This window comes from Triticum aestivum, chromosome 6A (assembly GCF_018294505.1).
Source record: "Triticum aestivum cultivar Chinese Spring chromosome 6A, IWGSC CS RefSeq v2.1, whole genome shotgun sequence".
In the NCBI taxonomy this organism is placed as follows: Eukaryota; Viridiplantae; Streptophyta; class Magnoliopsida; order Poales; family Poaceae; genus Triticum; species Triticum aestivum.
In genome coordinates this window covers 141,881,132-141,905,852 of record NC_057809.1, presented here as the reverse complement: position 1 = coordinate 141,905,852, position 24,721 = coordinate 141,881,132, and the positions used below count along the sequence as shown (strand labels likewise).

The 24,721-nt window shown below is 44.6% G+C and overlaps 1 protein-coding gene across 1 annotated transcript in view; it reads left to right on the top strand.

The window, feature by feature from the left end:
• Positions 1-10,692: 10,692 nt before the first annotated feature.
• LOC123132524 (ultraviolet-B receptor UVR8) overlaps positions 10,693-24,721 on the top strand; it is a 20,940-nt gene continuing 6,911 nt past the window's right edge. The window contains exons 1-4 of the mRNA XM_044552344.1: positions 10,693-10,999; positions 11,095-11,281; positions 11,383-11,529; positions 11,694-11,775. Of these exons, the coding sequence (XP_044408279.1) occupies positions 10,804-10,999; positions 11,095-11,281; positions 11,383-11,529; positions 11,694-11,775 (612 nt within the window). The 5' untranslated portion in view covers positions 10,693-10,803. The remainder of the gene's footprint in view (positions 11,000-11,094; positions 11,282-11,382; positions 11,530-11,693; positions 11,776-24,721) is intronic.

Sequence of the window (24,721 nt, the reverse complement as noted above, 5' to 3'; positions counted from 1 at the left end):
TACGTTATCGAGGAGGTCTATCGTTCTGGTGCCATAAAAATCAACAACTTTGAAGGAACGAATCCGAAGGTGGTGAACGGTCAAAGAATTAAGCATTATATCTCAGGTAATCCCATAAATGTTGAAACCAATGTTATTGAAACCATAACCCCGGAGGAATACATAAGGGACACTTTCCGGAACGTTTCAGACTCCGAAAAGGAATAGGTATGTGGTACGGTAAGAAAACCGAATCCAAAACAGTTTTTAAGGCAATATTTCTCCGTTTTGGAATATTTAGAAAAATAGAAAAATAAGAAGCAGTCCGGGAAGGACACGAGGCCTTCACGAGGGTGGAGGGCGCGCCCTACCCTCCTGGGCGCGCCCCCTACCTCGTGGGCACCTCGTGCGCTCTCCGGACTCCGTTTTCTTGCACAATACGTATTTTGGTCGGTAAAAATTCATTATATAATCTCCCGCGGGTTTTGACTCCCGTATCACGCAATTATCCTTTGTTTGTGTTTCGAGATGTTGCTGCTACATATTAGAGCAAGATGTCTTCGCAAGAGTCAGTCGGGGAGAGCCGGGTGTCTCATCCGGCACCGAGACCAATGACAAACAACAATGTTGATCTCTTTGGGCCAGCAACGGAGGAAGAGATGGAGGCTGATTTGAAGAGGATAGATGCCATGGAAGAGGATCAAGAAGTCACTTCCCGCTTTCGAGCTGGATTCACAATGGGAGAACTGCAGAGCTCGGCTATTCCAAACTCGGTTATCCCTTCCAATGTTAGATTTCTTTCTTATGAGAATATGAAAAAGAGTGTCACTGGTTCTCCCGCAGCTATGCAGCACCCTTGGGTGCAGGGAGCTTTGGCTGTTACAGGAAAACTCTGAAAGGAAATAATGGACCTCAAGCAGCAAGTCAATAAGCTCGAGGAGGAGAATCGTATTCTGAGGGGCATCATCACCAAGAATATCGCATCACCATCCCTGAAAAGAGAGACATAATCACATGGGTATGGGCACTCCCCTTGGCAACTGCCAAGCTTGGGGGAGTGCCCCGGTATCGTATCACCATCACTTTTATCTTTACCATTTTTCTTAGTTCGACCCTTTTGGTAATATCTTGATCTAGTAGCATAAAGTTTATGGCATGATCTAGTTTTGAGTTTTGCTTTATGATCCCTCTATGTAATCGAGTCTGTGAGCTATATATAATAAAGATTAGCGCTGAGTCAAGGGCTTGATTATTTTGCCATGATCCTAAGTGAATAAAAGAAAAGAGAAATAAATAAAAAAGGAAACAAAGAGATCATATGGATCTTATGGAGAGTAATGAGCTCACATAGAAAAAGTATGATGAATAAAAGTTGTTGAGAGTTGACAAACATAGTTTTGGTCACCGTTGCAAATAATTGGAAGTAATAAAGAAAGAGAGGTCTTCACATATAAATATACTATCTTGGACATCTTTTATGATTGTGAGCACTCATTAAAATATGGCATGCTAAAGAGTTGACGTTAGACAAGGAAGACAACGTAATGGGTTATGTTTTCTTACATCTGAGATAAATTATATTGTCATGCATCATCCAACATGGTTGATCTTGCCTTTCCCTCTCATGCTAGCCAAATACATCGCACCAAGTAGAGATACTACTTGTGCTTCCAAATACCCTTAAACCAGTTTTGCCATGAGAGTCCACCATACCTACCTATGGATTGAGTAAGAACCTCCAAGTAAGTTGTCATCGGTGCAAGCAATAAAAATTGCTCTCTAAATATGTATGACTTATTAGTGTGGGAGAAAATAAGCTTTATACGATCATGTGATATGGAAGAAATAAAAGCGACAGACTGCATAATAAAGGTCCATATCACAAGTGGCAATATAAAGTGACGTTCTTTCGGATTAAGATTTTGTGCATCTAACCATAAAAGCGCATGACAACCTCTGCTTCCCTCTGTGAAGGGCCTATCTTTTACTTTTATCTCCTACCTTGCATAAGAGTCATGGTGATCTTCACCCTTCCTTTTTACATTTTATCCTTTGGCAAGCACAATATGTTGGAAAGATCCTAGTATATATGGCTAATTGGATGTGAGTTTTCATGAACTATTATTGTTGACATTACCCTTGAGGTAAAACGTTGGGAGGCAAAACTATAAGCCCCTATCTTTCTCTGTGTCCAATTAAAACTCCATACCCATAAGTATTGCGTGAGTGTCAGCAATCGTGAAAGACTATATGATAGTTGAGTATGTGGACTCGCTGAAAAGCTCTTATATATTTTCCTATGTTATGATAAATTGCAATTGCTCCAATGACTGAGATTATAGTTTGTTAGTTTTCAATGAAGTTTACGATTCATACTTGAAATTGTGATTGAATTATTACTCTAGCATAAGAAATCATATGACGAGAATTATGTAAGTTGCTGTTCTAAGAATGATCATGATGCCCTCATGTCCGTATTTTACTTTTATCGACACCTCTATCTCTAAACATGTGGACATATTTTTCGATTTCGGATTTGACTTGAGGACAAGCAAGGTCTAAGCTTGGGGGAGTTGATATGCTCATTTTGCATCATGCTTTTATATCTATATTTATTGCATTATGGGCTGTTATTACACATTATGTCACAATACTTATGCCTATTCTCTCTTATTTTACAAGGTTTACATAAAGAGGGAGAATGCCGGCAGCTAGGATTCTGGGCTGGAAAAGGAGCAAATATTAAAGACCTATTCTGCACAGCTCCAAAAGTCCTGAAACTTCACGGAAGACGTTTTCAGAATATATAAAAAATACTAAGCGCAAGAAGTTCACCAGGGGGGCCACACCCTGCCCACGAGGATGGGGGCGCGCCCTACCCCCCTAGGCGCGCCCCCTACCTCGTGGGCCCCCTGGTGGCCCTCCGATGGCCATCTTCTGCTATATGGAGTCTTTCGATGAGGAAAAAATCATAAGCCATCTCCTCGGATGAAACTCCGCCGCCACGAGGCGGAACCTTGGCGGATCCAATCTAGGGCTCCGGCAGAGCTGTTCTACCGGGGAAACTTCCCTCCGGGAGGGGGAAATCATCGCCATCGTCATCACCAACGCTCCTCTCATTGGGAGAGGGAAATCTCCATCAAGATCTTCACCAGCACCATCTCCTCTCAAAACCCTAGTTCATCTCTTGTATCCAATTCTTGTCTCCAAGTCCGGGATTGGTACTAGTAGGTTGCTAGTAGTGTTAATTACTCCTTGTAGTTGATGCTAGTTGGTTTATTTGGTGAAAGATCATATGTTCAGATCCTATATGCATATTAATACTCCTCTGATTATGAACATGATTATGCTTTGTGAGTAGTTACGTTTGTTCCTGAGGACATGGGAGAAGTCTTGCTATTATTAGTCATGTGAATTTGGTATTCGTTCGATATTTTGATGAGATGTATGTTGTCTCTCCTCTAGTGGTGTTATGTGAACGTCGACTATATAACACTTCACCATTATTTGGGCCTAGAGGAAGGCATTGGGAAGTAATAAGTAGATGATGGGTTGCTAGAGTGACAGAAGCTTAAACCCTAGTTTATGCGTTGCTTCGTAAGGGGGTGATTTGGATCCATATGTTTCATGCTATGGTTAGGTTTACCTTAATACTTTTGTTGTAGTTGTGGATGCTTGCAATAGAGGTTAATCATAAGTGGGATGCTTGTCCAAGTGAGGACAGTACCCAAGCACTGGTCCACCCACATACCAAATTATCAAAGTACCGAACGCGAATCATATGAACGTGATGAAAACTAGCTTGACGATATTCCCATGTGTCCTCGGGAGCGCTTTTCTCTATATAAGAGTTTGTCCAGGCTTGTCCTTTGCTACAAAAAGGATTGGGCCACCTTGCTGCACTTTATTTACTTTTGTTACTTGTTGCTCGTTACAAATTATCCTATCACAAAACAATCTGGTACCACTTATTTTTGTACTTGCAGAGAATACCTTGCTGGAAACTGCTTATCATTTCCTTCTGCTCCTCGTTGGGTTCGACACTCTTACTTATCGAAAGGACTATGATAGATCCTCTATACTTGTGGGTCATCACCTCCTCCTCCGAAGCCCTCTGTCTGGGCATACAAAGGCGGCGGATAGTCGGGGGGAGGTCCTTCATGCCAGGGCCTCGTAACCTCCGGCCTCACAATGACATCACGTGAGCGAGCCAGCCTCTTCTTCGGCGGGAGCGGCCCCGGCTCTTCGCGGGGAGCTTTTCCCTTCTCGGCGACGGAGAACCTCCGTATCGGCGCCATGGATGACGCTGCAAGGCGGTGGAGCAAGGAGGAAGAAAAGGAGAAGCAGGCGGAATGGAGGAAGAGACGAGCAACGGGGGCACTGCTCCTTCGCTCATTTATAGCCAAGGGAGGCTAACCGTCGGCCTCCATGATCTAAGGTAATGATGACCTTTTTCTGCATGCAATAGGGACTCGTCAAGTCGGGCGGTTGATGAGGCAGCGTGGGGAAGCGGAGACGCCCACGTCCGGTCAATCGCCACACGTCAATTAAGGTCGCAGGCTATTGGGGCCCGCGGCGCTCCGCACTTGACCATTAGCTTCACCCTGAAGCCAAGTACGAGCGCGCCTTGGTCCCGGGGGCTACTGTCAGCGTCCTGGGAACGGGGGTACCCAGACTTGCCTGCCTGCGGCCTAGGGCGTGGCTCCACCAGCGGCCTGGTACGGCCCATCTTCATCAGCAAACACTCAAGACCCTCGTAAGGGGCCAAGCCTCGTGAGGCGGACGACACAAGACCTCCTCAGGGGCAGCCTCACTAGGCTGGCTCGTGAGGAGCGAAGAGATCAAAGCAAGGGGCACCTCGTGAGCTTTTCGTGACGTGAGCCATGACGACTAAGGTTAGGCGGGCGCCAGCGGGCATAGAGTACCAGTTTCCTCTTTGGTGCTAAAGAGGCAGGCGCAGGCGAGGAGTCCCGAGGCTTCAGGCAAAGGTTTCCATATCGGTGCAACAAGACCAAGACCAGCAGGACGGCAGGACGAAGGTCATCACGGAGCCCACGACGACGTCACCACCAGAGCCTTCGGCAGGCGAAGACCACCTTTTGTCAGGATAACTTGTACTAGTTTCCCCCCTTCGAATTGTCCGTTGTGGGATCCCTTCTCGCCTAATATTTGGGAAGAGGACCCGGGCCTCTATGAATAGGGCTATCCACCACCGTAGCAAAGAACGGATCATTCAGATCACCCTCACACACACAAGCTCATCGAGCTCAAGAACACCTCTCCTCAGGAGGTTGTTCTTCCCTTGTACTTGTTCATCCCCAGCCTAGAAGGCAATCCACCACACCACACTGGAGTAGGGTATTACACCGCAACGGTGGCCCGAACCAGTATAAACTCTTGTGTCCCTTGTTCCTCGGGTTCAGCGAACTAGGCTTTGAGATTGTGGTGAGAGTGTGAGCTAGGGGATAGAGATCTTCGTGCGTACCACAGAGTTTGAACCTCAAGGGTTTGCCGGAACCCGTAATCCGACACCGCGCCCCTGCGGCTCCCTCTTTTTTATAGGGAAGACACGGACCGCCTCTTTACTATTTCACCACAAGGTGACGCAAGCACGCTGCAAGCGTCCCACGCATGACCCCCACGTCATGCACTCAATGTGAGTCATGGGGAAGCGCAACTAGTGAAGGAGTTACTACAAATAACAATCCACCATGCCTGCCCGCGCATCGTTCTGGGCCTGGCTCAACAACGCCTTGCGCTTATGTGTGGCCCAGGCCCAGGGGCTCCTGTCGGTGTACAAAAGTAGGGGTCTTTCTGTACCCCTTTACTTGTGCACGGTCAGTCATAGCCACTCTTGCGGCCATGCTTGGCGGGGCAGAGGAAGCAAAGGTACAAGGCTGCCGAGGCAGCACTCAAGCCAGAAGCATAAAGAGCAAAGGGACAAGAAGGGCTTCCCCCGGCAAGAGCCTTGCCGGGACGGCCTACGTAGCCCCGGCAAGAGCATTGTCGGGGCAACTTGCCCAACACCAGCAAGACTGCCACCCTTGAGCCTGAGAGTTATGACGCCATTGACAATGTCAAGACCAAGGCTCGGGAGCGCCTGCATGGTGGCATGCAGATCTTAGTGAAGCCCGAAGGCCTGCAAGCCTACATGAGAACCAAAAGACGAAGACCCCTGGCAAGATCTTGCCGGGGACGACCATAGACCCTCGGCAAGACCCTTGCCGAGGAGGCTCGCAGGTCCCCGGCAAGACCCTTGTCGAGGACGCCCACAAGATCCCGACAAGGCCCTTACCGGGGGCGTCTGCAGGGCCGAGGCCAGGCCCGCACTTGCCAGAGTTTCACTACCCCGCGCCCGTTCCGATGTGTCGGCTAGCCCGCCAGCTAGGCGATCGCATGTGTGGCGGCATGCAGCTTCTAGGCCAACAAGCCAAGCACCTGCGTGGTGGCATGCAGATCTTCGCGAAGACCCTGCCACCGCACCAGCTCGGCAGCCAGCCAACGTGGCGCTGCAGGCCTCATCAGCTTGGACGCGCGTCAGAGCGAGGCGAGGCGGCGACGGACGGGACGAGCTTTTTTTCCATCCCCGATAAAGCAAGAGGGCACGTCGGCAGCGCATTAAATGTGTTTGTCCCATGGTGCCAAGCGATAGACTTGTACACTGTACATACTTTCACCTCCTGTGTGCCACTGTGGCAACCCCTTTGACATATAAAAGGAGGCCCGAGGCGTACTAAGGAAGGATTCGGAGTTTTTGGACTAGGCATGCACCACAGCTAGTTCAAGAGCTCAAGAACACTAAATACACAAAAAGCATGACTAGGGTTTTACGAATCGTTTGCGGCCCGAACCTGGGTAAAAATCCCCCCGCGTTGATCTTCTAGACCCGCTCTTTGCGCAGCCCCACGCCACGCGAACTGTAGAAGGGACTCCCCGAGGGATCCCATAGGTGTCGTTCCTGAACCCCTGACATCTTTGGCGCGCCAGGTAGGGGCGTTGAGGCTGTGAAAATCAGGTTTTGAAGTCAACTCATCGACTCCTTCGTCGCGATGGCTCCCAAGAAGAGGGCGATCACGGCGATCGGCTCGTCTGGGGCCGAACCACTCGTCCCAGCGCGGGCGGGCGACGGAGCGGGCACAGATGATGGCAGAGGCGTGGCCCGCGAGCATCCACGGTACTCTGGCAATCGGAGTCAGGCGAGTAGCGTCATGCGTGCCTGAGACGACGAGCCGCACGCCGCTGGGCCCAGGGGCGAGGCCGTGCTACCCACGGGCGGCGCGGCGACCTCCCGGATGCCCCAGCCAGCGCCCGCGTCGCGACCTTCCCAGGCCGCGCGTGACGAGCAACGCCGCGACGTCGGTGCCTCCGGACACCGCCGCGGGAAGAGCCCTTTGCGTCACTCTCAAGACGCATCGGGCTGCCATGCGCGCCCAGACGCTGGCAGAAACAGCGCGCGACAACGAGACCGTGATAGAGCTCCTTCTAACGTGGTTAGAAGTCGGGGCACGTCACGGTCCACGCATCTTTTGCGGCCACCCACGCCAGCTGAAGCGCTGGCGCGCGTGCAACTACTCCTCGACTTCCCTCCAGCTGCGAAGAAGCTCGACGACTGGAGGGCCACCATTCGAAGCCTCATAAGCTTCGCCAACAAAGATGAGCCGCGCCGCAGGTAGTTCAAGAGCTCAAGAACACTAAATGCACAAAAAGCAGGACTAGGGTTTCATGCATCATTTGCGGCCCGAACCTGGGTAAAAATCCCCCCGTGTTAATCTTCTAGACCTGCTCTTTGCACGGCCCCACGCCCCGCCAACCGTAGAAGGGACTCCCCAAGGGATCCCATAGGTGTCGTTCCTGAACCCCGACAGTACCAGATCGTCGTGCAAGCATTCCTGATTATTCAAATATTTTAAGAGTTTGCATGCCATAATTAGCAATGTCGTTGACCCCGACATTGTTTGCATGATCTATGGTCGCAACAATGGCCACAGTGGTGAGTTCTAGTACAATTTGTAAGTTTTGTGTGAATGTCTCCAAACTAGTTTTCTTTATGAATGTGAATATATTGTTTGCAATAAGAATTGTGTATACTTTGTATTACAATGGCTAAATATATTTATGTTGCATTTACTATATTCATATAGACATGTTAAATTATCATTGTGCTAAGAGTTATGAAAATATTGTGTTGCTATTGCTACGTGATAATGTCATTGTGCTAATAATTACATAAAGAACAATGTTCCAATTGCTATGTCTACCGCCATTGTGCTAAGAGTTAAAAAAGAATAATGTCCTAATTGCTATGTCATTGTGATATGTCTTCAAATATTTTTCCTATGAATGTGAAAATATTGTTTGCAATATGAATTGTGCTATACATCGTATTTGAATTACAAGTTGGAGTAACTAATAGTATTGGGTGGATAGCTTTGATAGATTAGTTGATCAATTATTGAGTTTTTACTTTTTATTTGTGCTTATCTGAGTATATTTTTCTCTTTCTTGATAGAGGACACTATTCACCTCGTTGCTTTTCTGACATTTTTGTGGAATGTACATCACTCTGTGCTTTACAAGTGTTTTGTACAGTGAGAAAGAAATGTCACGACAATGACATTTCACCTTTTCTGAGGCACTATACAAAAAGGTGGAGTCTTCATGTCATTAGTTGTTACAGTCGTACCAATTATTGACTCAAAATCTCATCAGCTAAGGGTCAGTAAGACATGGTATGATATTACGAACTAGCTCGCTCTACTTAATCAATATATATAATTTTTTTTCTATTCATATTTAAATTTAGCATCTTGCTTCATGGTTGAGAAGTTATCTGGCTATGAAATACATCATGCTTTATTTTTTTTATTTCTCCGGATATTAAAGTGGAACAAGGATCATCGATCAACAAGAAGGATGTATTCAATAGTGTGTTGCCTTGAAATCAACAAAGGATGCCCAATCTTGTAAGTGAAAATGTACCAATACAAAGATCATTATATGAAACTGTTTGTATGTGAGGATACCCAATGCAATGTATGTGTATGACATGAAATAAATTATATTCTTTTGTATATGTGCATATGTAATGGAATATTGGAAATATTTGTGTTTGATAATGCTATCTGTATTGTTGTGTAGCTTGGGGCTGCACTGCTAGTAGTTACTGGGCTACTAGCAGTGCAGCCCCAAGATGCCATCCAGAATATTTGCATCACTAACGAACACATGTCTAGAGCTAGTCAGTGGTAATCTACAACTTGTAGACAATAGGAGAGGTTACACTGACTGGCTAGTCCGTCTATGGTTATGTTTATCACTGACTGGTCAAGTTGCCCGTTTGTGAGCGGAAACGTGTATGTGATGATACTATTTAACCAGCCAATGCTATGAAGATCTATAATAGAGATTAGGCGACGAAGGCAGGAAGAGGTGGCGCCGCAGGTAGGAGTTGGGAGGGGGGAATTTTTTTTCCTGAGATGTGTGTGGCCGCTTAAAATGAGAAAGGGCAAGTTTTTGGGAGTTATCTTCTCAAAATTTGAGGAGTTTACCAGATAAGAGATCTGCTAGGTGTGGTTAACTCCTCAAAGCAGAATATTTTAAGGAGTTAACCATTTTTAAGGGATTGATTAAAGTTGTCGTAACCCCTCTTTTCTGGCACTCTCCCCTGATCTTGATCTGTTTTTCTTTGCCTCCACTTTTTCCATGCTCAATGATTCTTTGCTAGTTGTCGTCCGTGGTTCACCATCAGCACCTCATCATTTACATCCCCAACAGTGGTGGCGGCGGAAAGTTAACAGACATGGCACGGCAATGGTGGCCTATGTGACCTTGAGCAAAGTAGCGTCTCGACACATCAAGAAAGGCCATGGTGCCTAATCTTGATGGCAGGGGGTGGAGCAACATCTCGACGCGATGGTGACAACATCATGAGTGGGGGCGGAGCGGCTTCCCACCATGTCGACGACTATCATGTCACACGATGTGGCATCCACAAGTGTAGCCCTGGAGCGACCGCTCCTCTCCCTTTGTGGCCAGTCGAGAGATTGCTTGGTTCTTCGACCTCCTCGCATGGGAAGATGTAGAACCGGGCATATGTCAACCCAAAGGGATAAGAACCGATTCAGCAGGAAGTAATACTCATATTTTTGTGCTTGGTGTAGGACTTTGGACAAGGTGTATTTGTACGCATGTGCAGTGGTTGATAAAACAGTCTTATCTTAGGCATATGGGACGAAATCTAGAGAAGGCAATAAAGAGCAGTTTTAACATGGCCTCTCTTACCTGAATTTTGGGACAGTAATCCTCTGAATTTTCTCTTAGCTGAACTAGTTCGGGGATGTAACTATCATTTGACTTGAATAAAATGTGCCGCAACTACAAAGAAAAGTTGATTCCGTAGCGCGTGGAACAGGACAACAAGCGCGTGCGTGCGTTTTATAGATTTTCCGAACAAGAAACCCACAGAATCATAATTACAGGCCAGGCCCTGCTCAGGCTCCTTCCGTGGGCAAGGCACGTGGATGTCGATCCGGGAAGAGATCAAGAGATATCTTCCATCTGCAGTGACGCAGGCAGGAAGACCCGGAGAGAGCCCCATGCAGATGCAGCCTCAGGGTGACGCGGGTACAGCGGATGCGGCGGCGCCACGGCCCGACGCCATTGATGCGCTCGGACAAAGTCGACCGAGGAGCAAGGCGCGTCGTGCGCATATAGTGGAGTGAAACAGCGAAGGTACCTTGCTTTGATAAAAGCTACCCGGTGACATTAATTCGTCCGGTTAACCGTCCCATCCCGTCCTGCTCCCCCTCTACTTGTACCACTCCCATGCACTGCTTCCATTCCGTAGTTCCACTCCACCTGGTCGAGAGTCGAGACTCGAGAGCGAGTAGCCGAGACCCGTGGATTCTTTCACTCATGGACGCAAAGGCGGAGGCATCCGGCGACGACGCGGTCCCGGAGGCGCCGGAGCAGTCCGTCGTCCTCATCTCCGCCGGCGCCAACCACTCCGTCGCACTGCTCTGTAAGCCGCCACTCCTCTTGCTCTGCGCCGTCAAACCGCCGCCTTGCCTTAAGCTTCTCGTCGGTCTGATGATGGAGCGGGCCGTCGTTTTTCAGCGGGCCAGATGGTGTGCTCCTGGGGCCGGGGCGAGGACGGGCAGCTGGGCCACGGAGACTCCGAGGACCGGCCGGTGCCGACGGTACTGACCTCCTTCGACGTGCCACGCATTACGTCCGTCGTCTGCGGTGCCGATCACACCGCCGCCTACTCCGACGACGAGATGCAGCTCTACAGCTGGGGATGGTACGCCGCACGCCGCCCCCTCTTCCGGGATCTCTTCTACTTCTACAGTAGTTTCGTACTGTACTGCGTGACGAGGCTGCGATGGGTGTGCGGTGCTGCAGGGGAGACTTCGGGAGGCTGGGGCATGGCAACTCCAGCGATGTGTTCAACCCACAGCCGGTCGTGGCCCTGCAGGGGATGAAGATCAAGCAGATCGCCTGCGGTGACAGCCACTGCCTCGCCGTCACCGTCACCGGACAAGTGCATAGGTAGGTGTAGGTTCCCTCAAACCTTAATAAGTGGAGTGGTATTATCCTCGAACGCAATAAAGTTCCATCCATGCATCGGTAGCTAGGTAGGTTGACATGCAGTATTGTGCCATGTATTGATGTGTTTCAGCTACTGCCTTGTGCTGCTGCTTAATTTGTTTCAGCTGGGGGCGCAATCAGAACGGCCAACTTGGTCTCGGAAACAATGAAGACTCGCTGCTCCCGCAAAAGATCAAGGCTTTTCAGGCAAGTACTCCCACTGTTTCATAATTCTTGTCATGATTTTAGTTAAAAAATACAAATGAAAGACCTATGTTGGCTGTTGTGTACTTTCTTTTTTGACATGACTGCTGTTGGGTACTTAGAGCAGGTAGCAAAGAACAAGTCTGTGAAGCCTGTGGAGTGTTTGTTTATTGAGTCCCGCTTTCGGTACAACCCCTTCATTAATAAACCTGTAAAGAACAATATGAACCTTTCACAACGTATACGCCATGCGGAGACAATTTTTTTTTTAGAAACTCCATACGGAGACACCATGTACGAGGCTCTTCAGTTCTCGTGCGCTTGGGCCAGCCCATTAAGTCACATCCATCCGTTTTATATAGAAAAAATACTATGAAGAGGGGGGGGGGGTGTTATGTACAAAAAATAATGCAAAAAGGGGACATCACGAGGACTCAAACTCAGGACTTCGCACTATTGGAGCAAACTGCTTGCCACTCAACCCAGCAACTGCTTGTGTTTTGATATAGCGCGAATTTTATAGGAACACACAATAGTGTTCATATACAAAAACATGTCTGAAAAAATTGAAACTTTTATTGAAAAAAAGAAGAACAATTTGGAAATGTCAAATATTTTTTTGGTAAAAAACAAATAATTTATGAAACTCCAAACTTTCTTGAAATTATAAACAATTTCCGAAATTACAAAATATTTCTCAAAAAATGTGAAGTAATTTTGGGATGAGCATTTTTTAAAAATATTAAAAAATTAATAATCCTAAACGGTTAATAAAAATTCAAACAAATTTGATAATTACAAACATTTTTAAAAACACGAAAAAAGTATTAAAAACATGAACATTTTTATAAACTCTGACACAAATTTGAAAAGGCAAACCTTTTTGGGTATGTGAAGAATTTTTTTAAGCGGAAATATTTTTTGAAATCCCAATTTTTTTTAAATTTGTGCACAAAAGTTGAACATAAGAATGATTTTTGAACTTCTGATTTTTATTGAAAAGCGCAGACATTTGTTATATTCCCAAACTTTTTTGAAATATGAACAAAATTTGAAAACATGAACAAGTTTTTGAAATTTCAATAAAAAAATTATAACATGAACAATTTTTGAATTTCCAAACATTTTTCAAAACGGTGAACAATTTTTTCAAAATGCAAATAGTATTACAAATTCCCAACATGCGCGGGACGGGAGTGATACTATCACCTAGTTGGGCCAAGGCCTAAGCGTTTGAATTTTTCTATATTTTTGTTATTCTTCTCTCCTTTCGTTAACTCATTTTCTCCATTTAAACTTTATTCTTCTTTTTTGAAACCAGTTATATTGTTTGGACCACCAAAATAACAGTTTTAAGGAAATGTTTCAAATTATAGTTTAAAATTATGATTGTTGTCAAACATTTATTAAATGCTTTTATTTACTGCTTTCAATTTTATCCTTTTGTATTTATTAGTTATGTTAAAAACTTAAAATAACAGTTATAAGTGCATGTTTAAATTATGATTTTAAATACTTTTTCCCTACAAACCTGGTATGTTGCCTACCATTAGCATGCTCACCCATTGGCAAAAGTTGTGATCATTTCAAGAATGTCCCAAAAAAAACACCATGCTCGATGTAGGGTGTCCGGGCAGGGCAGAATGCTCTGTTTGAGAGCAACATATGCAAATGACCTCATTTTTTTACATTACCTTGTATGACCAATTCATGGCACCTGTTGGGGAACGTAGCAGAAATTCAAAATTTTCCTACGTGTCACCAAGATCTATCTATGGAGAAACCAGCAACGAGGGGAAGGAGAGTGCATCTACATACCCTTGTAGATCGTTAAGCGGAAGCGTTCAAGAGAACGGGGTTGAAGGAGTCGTACTCGTCGTGATTCAAATCACCGGAGATCCTAGTGCCGAACGGACGGCACCTCCGCGTTCAACACACGTACAGCCCGGCGACGTCTCCCACGCCTTGATCCAGCAAGGAGAGAGGGAGAGGTTGAGGAAGACTCCGTCCAGCAGCAGCACAACGACGTGGTGGTGGTGGAGGAGCGTGGCAATCCAGCAGGGCTTCGCCAAGCACCACGGGAGAGGAGGAGTAGGGAGAGAGGTAGGGCTGCACCAAGAGGGAGAGGTTCTCATCGGTTTAGCAGCCCCAAACCTCAACTATATATAGGGGGAAGGGGGGGCTGCGCCCCCTTTAGGGTTTCCCACCCCAAGGGGTGCGGCCAAGGGGGGAGGAGTGCCTCCTAAGTCAAGTGGAGGCCTCCCATCTTTAGGGTTTCCCCTTTCCCATGCGCATGGGCCTTGGGGGGCTGGTTCCCTTGGCCCATAAAGGCTAGGGCGCCCCCTTACAGCCCATGCTACTGTATTGGACGTGGTGGAACAATTTCCGGACCTTCGGACCCCTCCGGAATCCTCCGGAACCTTCTGGAAGCTTCCCGGTACAATACCGAAAAAACCCGAACTTTTTCCGGAACCCGAACAACAACTTTCCATATATAAATCTTTACCTCCGGACCATTCCGGAACTCCTCGTGACGTTCGGGATCTCATCCGGGACTCCAAACAACATTCGGTAACCACATACAAACTTCCTTTATAACCCTAGCGTCATCGAACCTTAAGTGTGTAGACCCTACGGGTTCGGGAGACATGCAGACATGACCGAGACGTTCTCCGGTCAATAACCAACAGCGGGATCTGGATACCCATGTTGGCTCCCACATGTTCCACGATGATCTCATCGGATGAACCACGATGTCAAGGACTCAATCGATCCCGTATACAATTCCCTTTGTCTAGCGGTATTGTACTTGCCCCAGATTCGATCGTCGGTATACCGATACCTTGTTCAATCTCGTTACCGGCAAGTCTCTTTACTCGTTCCGTAACACATCATCCCGTGATCAACCCCTTGGTCACATTGTGCACATTATGATGATGTCCTACCGAGTGGGCCCAGAGATACCTCTCTGTTTACACGGAGTGACAAATCCCAGTCTCGATTCGTGCCAACCCAACAGACACTTTCGGAGATACTTGTAATGCACCTTTATAGCCACCCAGTTACGTTGTGACGTTTGGTACACCCAAAGCATTCCTACGGTATCCGGGAGTTGCACAATCTCATGGTCTAAGGAAATGATACTTGACATTAGAAAAGCTTTAGCATACGAACTACGATCTTTGTGCTAGGCTTAGGATTAGGTCTTGTCCATCACATCTTCTCCTAATGATGTGATCCCGTTATCAATGACATCCAATGTCCATAGCCAGGAAACCATGACTATCTGTTGATCACAACGAGCTAGTCAACTAGAGGCTCACTAGGGACATATTGTGGTCTATGTATTCACACGTGTATTACGATTTCCGGAGAATACAGTTATAGCATGAATAAAAGACTATTATCATGAACAAAGAAATATAATAATAACACTTTTATTATTGCCTCTAGGGCATATTTCCAATAGTCTCCCACTTGCACTAGAGTCAATAATCTAGTTCACATCACCATGTGATTAACACTGACAGGTCACATCACCATGTGACCAACATCCAAAGAGTTTACTAGTGTCATTAAACTAGTTCACATCATCATGTGATTAAGACTCAATGAGTTCTGGGGTTTGATCATGTTCTGCTTGTGAGAGAGGTTTTAGTCAACGGGTCTGAACCTTTCAGATCCGTGTGTGCTTTACAAATCTCTATGTCATCTCCTAGATGTAGCTACCACGTTCTATTTGGAGCCATTCCAAATAACTGTTCCACTTGAAGCTATTCTAAATTGTTGCTCCATTATACGTATCCGGTATCTCTACTCAGAGCTATCCGGATAGGTGTCAAGCTTGCATCGACGTAACCCTTTACGACGAACTCTTTTACCACCTCCATAATCGAGAAAATTCCTTAGTCCACTAGTTACTAAGGATAACTTTGACCGCTGTCCTGTGATCCATTCTTGGATCACTCTTGTACCCCTTGACTGACTCATGGCAAGGCACACCTCAGGTGCGGTACTCAGCATGGCATACTGTAGAGCCTATGTCTTAAGCATAGGGGACGACCTTCGTCCTTTCTCTCTATTCTGCCGTGGTCGAGCTTTAAGTCTTAACTTCATATCTTACAACTCAGGCAAGAACTCCTTCTTTGACTGATCCATCTTGAACACCTTCAAGATCATGTCAAGGTATGTGCTCATTTGAAAAGTACCATTAAGCGTTTTTGATCTATCCTTATAGATCTTGATGCTCAATGTTCAAGTAGCTTAATCCAGGCTTTCCATTGAAAAACACTTTCAGATAACCCTATATGCTTTTCAGAAATTCTACATCATTTCTGATCAACAATATGTCAACAACATATACTCATCAGAAATTCTATAGTGCTCCCACTCACTTCTTTGGAAATACAAGTTTCTCATAAACTTTGTATAAACCCAAAATCTTTGATCATCTTATCAAAGCACACATTCCAACTCCGAGATGCTTACTCCAGTCCTTAGAAGGATCGCTGGAGCCAGCATACCTTTTAGCATCCTTAGGATCGACAAAACTTTTCTGATTGTATCACATACAACCTTTCCTTACGAAAACTGGTAAGGAAACTCGTCTTGACATCCATCTGCCAGATTTCATAAATGCAGCTAATGCTAACATGATTCCGACGGACTTAAGCATCGCTACGAATGAGAAAATCTCATCGTAGTCAACTCCTTGAACTTGTGAAAAACTCTTCGCCACAAGTCGAGCTTCATAGACGGTGACATTACCGTCCACGTCCGTCTTCTTCTTAAAGATCCATTTATTTCAATGGCTTGCTGATCATCGGGCAAGTCCACCAGAGTCCATGCTTTGTTCTGATACATGGATCCTATCTCGGATTTCATGGCTTCTAACCATTTGTCGGAATTTGGGCCCACCATCGCTTCTCCATAGCTCGTAGGTTCATTGTTGTCTAGCAACATGACCTTCAAGACAGGATTACTGTACCACTCTGAAGTAGTACGTATCCTTGTCACCCTATGAGGTACGGTAGTGACTTGATCCAAAACTTCATGATCACTATCATAAGCTTCTACTTCCTATGCCCTGCTACACACTAGTTGAAGTGATGGTTCAATAACCATATCAAGTCTCCACCATCCTCCCACTCAATTCTTCGAGACAAACTTTTCCTTGAGAAAGAACCCGATTCAAGAAACAATCCCTTTTGCTTCCGGAACTGAGACAGGAGGTATACCCAACTGTTTTGGGTGTCCTATGAAGATGCATTTTATCCGCTTTGGGTTCGAGCTTATCAACCTGAAACTTTTTCACATAAGCGTCGCAGCCCCAAACCTTTAAGAAATGACAACTTAGGTTTCTCTAAACCATAATTCATACGGTGTCATTACGTGGTGCCCTATTTAAAGTGAATGTGATTGTCTCTAATGCCTAACCCATGAACAATAGTGGTAATTCGATAAGAGACATCATGGCACACACCATATCCAATAGGGTGCAACTATGATGCTCGGACACACCATCACACTATGGTGTTCCAGGCGGTATTAATTGCGAAACAATTTCCACAATGTCTTAATTGTGTGCCAAAACTCGTAACTCAGATATTCATCTCTATGATCATATCATAGACATTTTATCCTCTTGTCACAATGATCTTCTACTTCACTCTGAAATTACTTGAACCGTTCAATAATTCAGACTTGTGTTTCATCAAGCAAATATTCTCAACATCTACTCGAATCATCTGTGTAGTAAGAACATAACAATATTCACTGCATGCCTCAGCACTCATTGGACTGCACACATCAAAATGTGTTACTTCCAACAAGTTGCTATCTTGTTCCATCTTACTGAAACCGAGGCTTTTCAATCATCTTGCCCATGTGGTATGATTTGCATATCTCAAGTGATTCAAAATCAAGTGAGTCCAAACGATCCATCTGCATGGAGTTTCTTCATGCGTATACACCAATAGACATGGTTCGCATGTCTCAAACTTTTTAAAAACGAGTGAGTCCAAAGATCCATCAACATGGAGCTTCTTCATGCGTTTTATACCAATATGACTTACATGGCAGTGCCACAAGTAAGTGGTACTATCATTACTATCTTATATCTTTTGGCATGAAAATGTCTATCACTACGATCGAGATTCAATAAACCATTCAGGTTTAATACTAATCTTGATGGTAGAGGGAGCGTGCGATGTTTGATCACATCAAACATATATCGTCAGCTCACCTTTAGCTAGTCTCCGTTTATTCCGTAGCTCTTTTATTTCGAGTTACTAACACTTAGCAACTGAACCGGTATCTTAATACCCTGGTGCTACTAGGAGTACTAGTAAAGTACACATTAACATAATGTATATCCAATATACTTCTATCGACTTTGCCAGCCTTCTCATCTACCAAGTGTCTAGGGTAATTCTGCTCCAGTGGTTGTTCCCCTTATTACAGAAGCACTTAGTCTCGGGTTTGGGTTCAACCTTGGGTTTCTTCGCTAGAGCAGCAACTGATTTGCCGTTTCATGAAGTATCCCTTCTTGCCCTTGCCCTTCTTGAAACTAGTGGTTTCACCAACCATCAACAATTGATGCTCCTTCTTGATTTCTACTTTCGCGGTGTCAAACATCGTGAATACCTCAAGGATCATCATATCTATCCCTGATATGTTATAGTTCATCACGAAGCTCTAGCAGCTTGGTGGCAATGACTTTGGGAAAACGTCACTATCTCATCTGGAAGATCAACTCCCACTCGATTCAAGTGATTGTTGCACTCAGACAATCTGAGCACAAGCTCAACGATTGAGGTTTTCTCCCTTAGTTTGCAGGTTAAGAAAATCGTCGGAGGTCTTATACCTCTTGACGTGGGCACGAGCCTGAAATCCCAATTTCAGCCCTCGAAACATCTCATATGTTTCGCGACATTTCGAAAAACGTCTTTGGTGCCTCTACTTAAACCATTTAACTGAACTATCACGTAGTTATTAAAATGTGTATGTCCGATGTTCGCAACATCGACAAACGACGTTTGGGGTTCAGCACACTGAGCGGTGCATTAAGGACATAAGCTTTCTACTGTCCGCATAATTGCTACTATCAACTTTCAACTATATTTTCTCTAGGAACATATCTAAACAGTGGAACTAAAGCGCGAGCTTACGACATAATTTGCAAAAGGTCTTTTGACTATGTTCAGGATAATTAAGTTCATCTTATGAACTCCCACTCAGATAGACATCCCTCTGGTCATCTAAGTGATTACATGATCCGAGTCAACTAGGCCGTGTCCAATCATCACGTGAGATGGACTAGTCATCATCGGTGAACATCTTCATGTTGATCGTATCTACTATACGACTCATGCTCGACCTTTCGGTCTCCGTGTTCCGAGGCCATGTCTGTACATGCTAGGCTCGTCAAGTTAACCCTAAGTGTTTTCGCGTGTGTAAATCTGTCTTACACCCATTGTATGTGAACGTAAGAATCCATCACACCCGATCATCACGTGGTGCTTAGAAGCGACGAACTGTAGCAACGATGCACAGTTAGGGGAGAACACTTCTTGAAATTGTTGTAAGGGATCATCTTATTTACTACCGTCATTCTAAGTAAACAAGATGCATAAACATGATAAACATCACATGCAATCAAATAGTGACATGATATGGCCAATATCATTTTGCTCCTTTTGATCTCCATCTTCGGGGCTCCATGATCATCATCGTCACCGGCATGACACCATGATCTCCATCATCATGATCTCCATCATCGTGTCTTCATGAAGTTGTCTCGCCAACTATTACTTCTACTACTATGGCTATCGGTTAGCAATAAAGTAAAGTAATTACATGGCGTTATTCAATGACATGCAGGTCATACAATAAATAAAGACAACTCCTATGGCTCCTGCCGGTTGTCATACTCATCGACATGCAAGTCGTGAATCCTATTACAAGAACATGATCAATCTCATACATCACATATCATTCATCGCATTCTTCTTGGCCATATCACATCACATAGCATACCCTGCAAAAACAAGTTAGACGTCCTCTAATTGTTGTTTGCATGTTTTACGTGGCTGCTATGGGTTTCTAGCAAGAACGTTTCTTACCTACGCAAAACCACAACGTGATATGCCAATTGCTATTTACCCTTCATAAGGACCCTTTTCATCGAATCCGTTTCGACTAAAGTGGGAGAGACTGGCACCCGCTAGCCACCTTATGCACCAAGTGCATGTCAGTCGGTGGAACCTGTCTCACGTAAGAGTACGTGTAAGGTTGGTCCGGGCCGCTTCATCCCACAATACCGTCGAAACAAGATTGGACTAGTAACGGTAAGCATATTGAACAAAATCAACGCCCACAACTACTTTGTGTTCTACTCGTGCAAAGAATCTACGCAATAGACCTAGCTCATGATGCCACTGTTGGGGAACATAGCAGAAATTCAAAATTTTCCTACGTGTCACCAAGATCTATCTATGGAGAAACCAGCAATGAGGGGAAGGAGAGTGCATCTATATACCCTTGTAGATCGTTAAGCGGAAGCGTTCAAGAGAACGGGGTTGAAGGAGTCGTACTCGTCGTGATTCAAATCACCGGAGATCCTAGTGCCGAACGGACGGCACCTCCACGTTCAACACACGTACAGCCCGGTGACGTCTCCCACGCCTTGATCCAGCAAGGAGAGAGGGAGAGGTTGAGGAAGACTCCGTCCAGCAGCAGCACAACAGCGTGGTGGTGGTGGAGGAGCGTGGCAATCCAGCAGGGCTTCGCCAAGCACCACGGGAGAGGAGGAGTAGGGAGAGAGGTAGGGCTGCACCAAGAGGGAGAGGTTCTCATCGGTTTAGCAGCCCCAAACCTCAACTATATATAGGGGGAAGAGGGGGCTGCGCCCCCTTTAGGGTTTCCCACCCCAAGGGGTGCGGCCAAGGGGGGAGGAGTGCCTCCTAAGTCAAGTGGAGGCCTCCCCCTTTAGGGTTTCCCCTTTCCCATGCGCATGGGCCTTGGGGGGCTGGTTCCCTTGGCCCATAAAGGCTAGGGCGCCCCCTTACATCCCATGCTACTGTATTGGACGTGGTGGAACAATTTTCGGACCTCCGGACCCCTCCGGAATCCTCCGGAACCTTCTGGAAGCTTCCCGGTACAATACCGAAAAAACCCGAACTTTTTCCGGAACCCGAACAACAACTTTCCATATATAAATCTTTACCTCCGGACCATTCCGGAACTCCTCGTGACATTCGGGATCTCATCCGGGACTCCAAACAACATTCGGTAACCACATACAAACTTCCTTTATAACCCTAGCGTCATCGAACCTTAAGTGTGTAGACCCTACGGGTTCGGGAGACATGCAGACATGACCGAGACGTTCTCCGGTCAATAACCAACAGCGGGATCTGGATACCCATGTTGGCTCCCACATGTTCCACGATGATCTCATCGGATGAACCACGATGTCAAGGACTCAATCGATCCCGTATACAATTCCCTTTGTCTAGCGGTATTGTACTTGCCCGAGATTCGATCGTCGATATACCGATACCTTGTTCAATCTCGTTACCGGCAAGTCTCTTTACTCGTTCCGTAACACATCATCCCGTGATCAACCCCTTGGTCACATTGTGCACATTATGATGATGTCCTACCGAGTGGGCCCAGAGATACCTCTCTGTTTACACGGAGTGACAAATCCCAGTCTCGATTCGTGCCAACCCAACAGACACTTTCGGAGATACCTGTAATGCACCTTTATAGCCACCCAGTTACGTTGTGACGTTTGGTACACCCAAAGCATTCCTACGGTATCCGGGAGTTGCACAATCTCATGGTCTAAGGAAATGATACTTGACATTAGAAAAGCTTTAGCATACGAACTACGATCTTTGTGCTAGGCTTAGGATTGGGTCTTGTCCATCACATCATTCTCCTAATGATGTGATCCCGTTATCAATGACATCCAATGTCCATAGCCAGGAAACCATGACTATCTATTGATCACAACGAGCTAGTCAACTAGAGGCTCACTAGGGACATATTGTGGTCTATGTATTCACACGTGTATTATGATTTCCGGATAATACAGTTATAGCATGAATAAAAGACTATTATCATGAACAAAGAAATATAATAATAACACTTTTATTATTGCCTCTAGGGCATATTTCCAACAGCACCATGCTAAGTTGTTTTGGTTTTCGGCAAATTTTGCATTTGTACAGTTTTCTCAATCAGAAAAGGCAGACAAATGACTATATGTGTCGCAACTTGCATATAGTGTCGGAGATCATTCAAACCTTGCGTGTATGCATATCGTGAGCATGCCCACATGGTAGCAAAAGTTGGGGTCATTTTAAGAATGTCCAAAACTAGACCATGTTCAACAGAGGGTGTTCAGGTAGTCCAAAAGGCTCTGTTTGAGAGCATGTTATTTCTCGGCATCCTTGAATTGACCTCAATTTTTTATAGTCATATATCACCAATTCAAGTCGTCATGCCAAGTGGTTTGTGTTTTCGACAAGTTTTGCATTTTCTAGAGTTTTCTCGGTGAAAAAACCCCGATAAATTGTCTAATGTGACGCAACTTGCATATGGTGTCAGGATTCGTTCAATCCATCATGGCATGTATGCCTACCATGGCCATGCCCACCTGAGAGAAAAAGTTAGGGTTATTTCATGCACGTCCGAAAATAAACATGTTCGACGGAGGGGGTTCGGATATGCTAGGAGGGCCCGTTTGGGAGTGGGTTTCTTTTGGCATCCGTCAAATGGCCCCTTTTTCATGAGCTTATATGACCAATTAAAGTCACCATGTCAAGTTGTTTTAGTTTTCGAGAAATCTTACATTTTCTGGAGTTTTCTAGGTAAAAAATGGTCGATAAATAGCTAGACATGACGGAACCTGCATACAGTGTCAGAATTCGTTTAAACCTGTCATGGATGACAACCATGGGCATGCCCACCTACTGGCAAAATTTGGGATCATTTGAAATTTTTCCAAAACTAGACCATGTTCAACTAAGGATGTCCGGGTAGGCCAGGAGGCTCCGTTTGAGAGCGCATTGTTTCTCGAGATCATTGAATTGGCCCCGAATTCTTTTCATAGTCGTGTATCACCAATTCAAGGCACCATGCTAAGTTGTTTGAGTTCTCGACAAGTTTGCATTTTCTAAAGTTTTCTCGCTGAAAAAAGCCCAATAAATGGTCGGACGTGATACAACTTGCATACGGTGTCAGAATTCGTTCAAATTTGGCATAGATGCCTCCATGGGAATGTCAACTTGCTTAAAAAAGTTGGATTTTTTCATGCATGTCCAAAAGTAGACCATGTTCAATGAAGGGTGTTTGGGTAGGCTAGAAGGGGGGCAAGTATCTAGTGCTCCCAGGCCTAGGGTGCTCCCAGTGCTCCGATGCGAAAAACATTTTTTAAAATGTTCAAAAAATTCTGAAAAAAATGCAGCACATCGACGGAACATCGATGTCTCTTGTCAAAAAAATTCAAATCAGAATTCGAAACATTGCTCGAGATACAAAAATGACAAATTTGACATCAATGTGATAATGGGCCAAAACTAAAGCCCAACTTATGTTATGTACAAACATTTGTCATTTTTGTATCTCAAGCAATGTTTCGAATTTTGATTTGAAATTTTGTGACAAGAGACATCAATGTGCTGCATTTTTTCAGAATTTTTTGAACATTTTAGAAATGTTTTTCGGACATTTGGAGCACCGGCAGCACTAGATACTTTCCCACTAGGAGGGTCCGTCCGTGAGCATGTAGTTTTTCCTAATTTGAATAATTATGTTATTTGCAATTTCCTTCATTATAAATCAACCTGAACATTTTCTTATGTCCTAAACCATTTACTGATTTTTTTCAACAATTTTTAAATTTAAAATTATCAACAAAAGTTTTAAAAACTCGAACACTTTTTCCAAAATTGTTAAAAAAATCCTAACAATAGCTGAAAATTCTGGACAAAATAGTAAAACATATACTTTAAAAAACATTACCAACTTTGTTTGAAAAGCATACATTTCTTAAATTTGTGAACAAACGATTCAAAAAAGGGGAATATTTTTTGAAAATTCTTGAATACTTTCAAAAAAATTAAACAATATTTGAAAGCAAGAAAGTTTTTGGGTATTTCAGACAATATTTCAATTTTTCAAATCGATTTCAAAAATTAATAAATTTCAAAAAGGAGAAAATTAATTAACAAAATAATAAAAGAAAAGGGAAAAAACTAAGAAAAGGTTAAGTCTTGGCCCAGATAGGCAACGGCATCGCTCCCGCTAGGCACCTGATGGGCTGACCCAAGCATTCGGGGTTTGAAAAAGTTCAGTGATTTTGAAAAAATATTCTCAAATTTGATACATTCTGCAGATTAAAAAATCACTATAAAAAGTTTAACGATTTTGAAAATAAAGTTCCTGAATTCGATGTTTTAATCAGATTTGGAAATAACTTCAGGAATTTGAAAAAAAATCACGTGCTTCGATAAAAAGTTCGTAAAAGTTGATAAGAGATTGTGGATTTGAAAAACTTTCATGCTTTTGAAACAAAGTTCATGCATTAAAAAATTCATGTATTTAAAAAAAGTTCAGAAATTTTAGAAAATGTTCATGACTTCGAAAGGTTGATGAATTTAAGAAAATTCACGATTGTAAAATAAAGTTCATGAATTTTTGAAAAGGAAAAGTGAAATGAAAAAAAAAAGGAAGAGAAAAGGAAAATAACAAAAAAATCCGCTCGAAACAATAACCAAGAATACAAAAGAAAAACCAAACAAGAAAGTTGTGTGTGTTTTTAGCATTAATTTGAAGAAGAAAAAAAATAAGTAAATTAGGTATGTCAGGTCAGTTGTCTGACTTGGTTAGTACAATTGCACTTAATCAGGAGGTCAAGAGTTGGAATCACGTGGCAAGA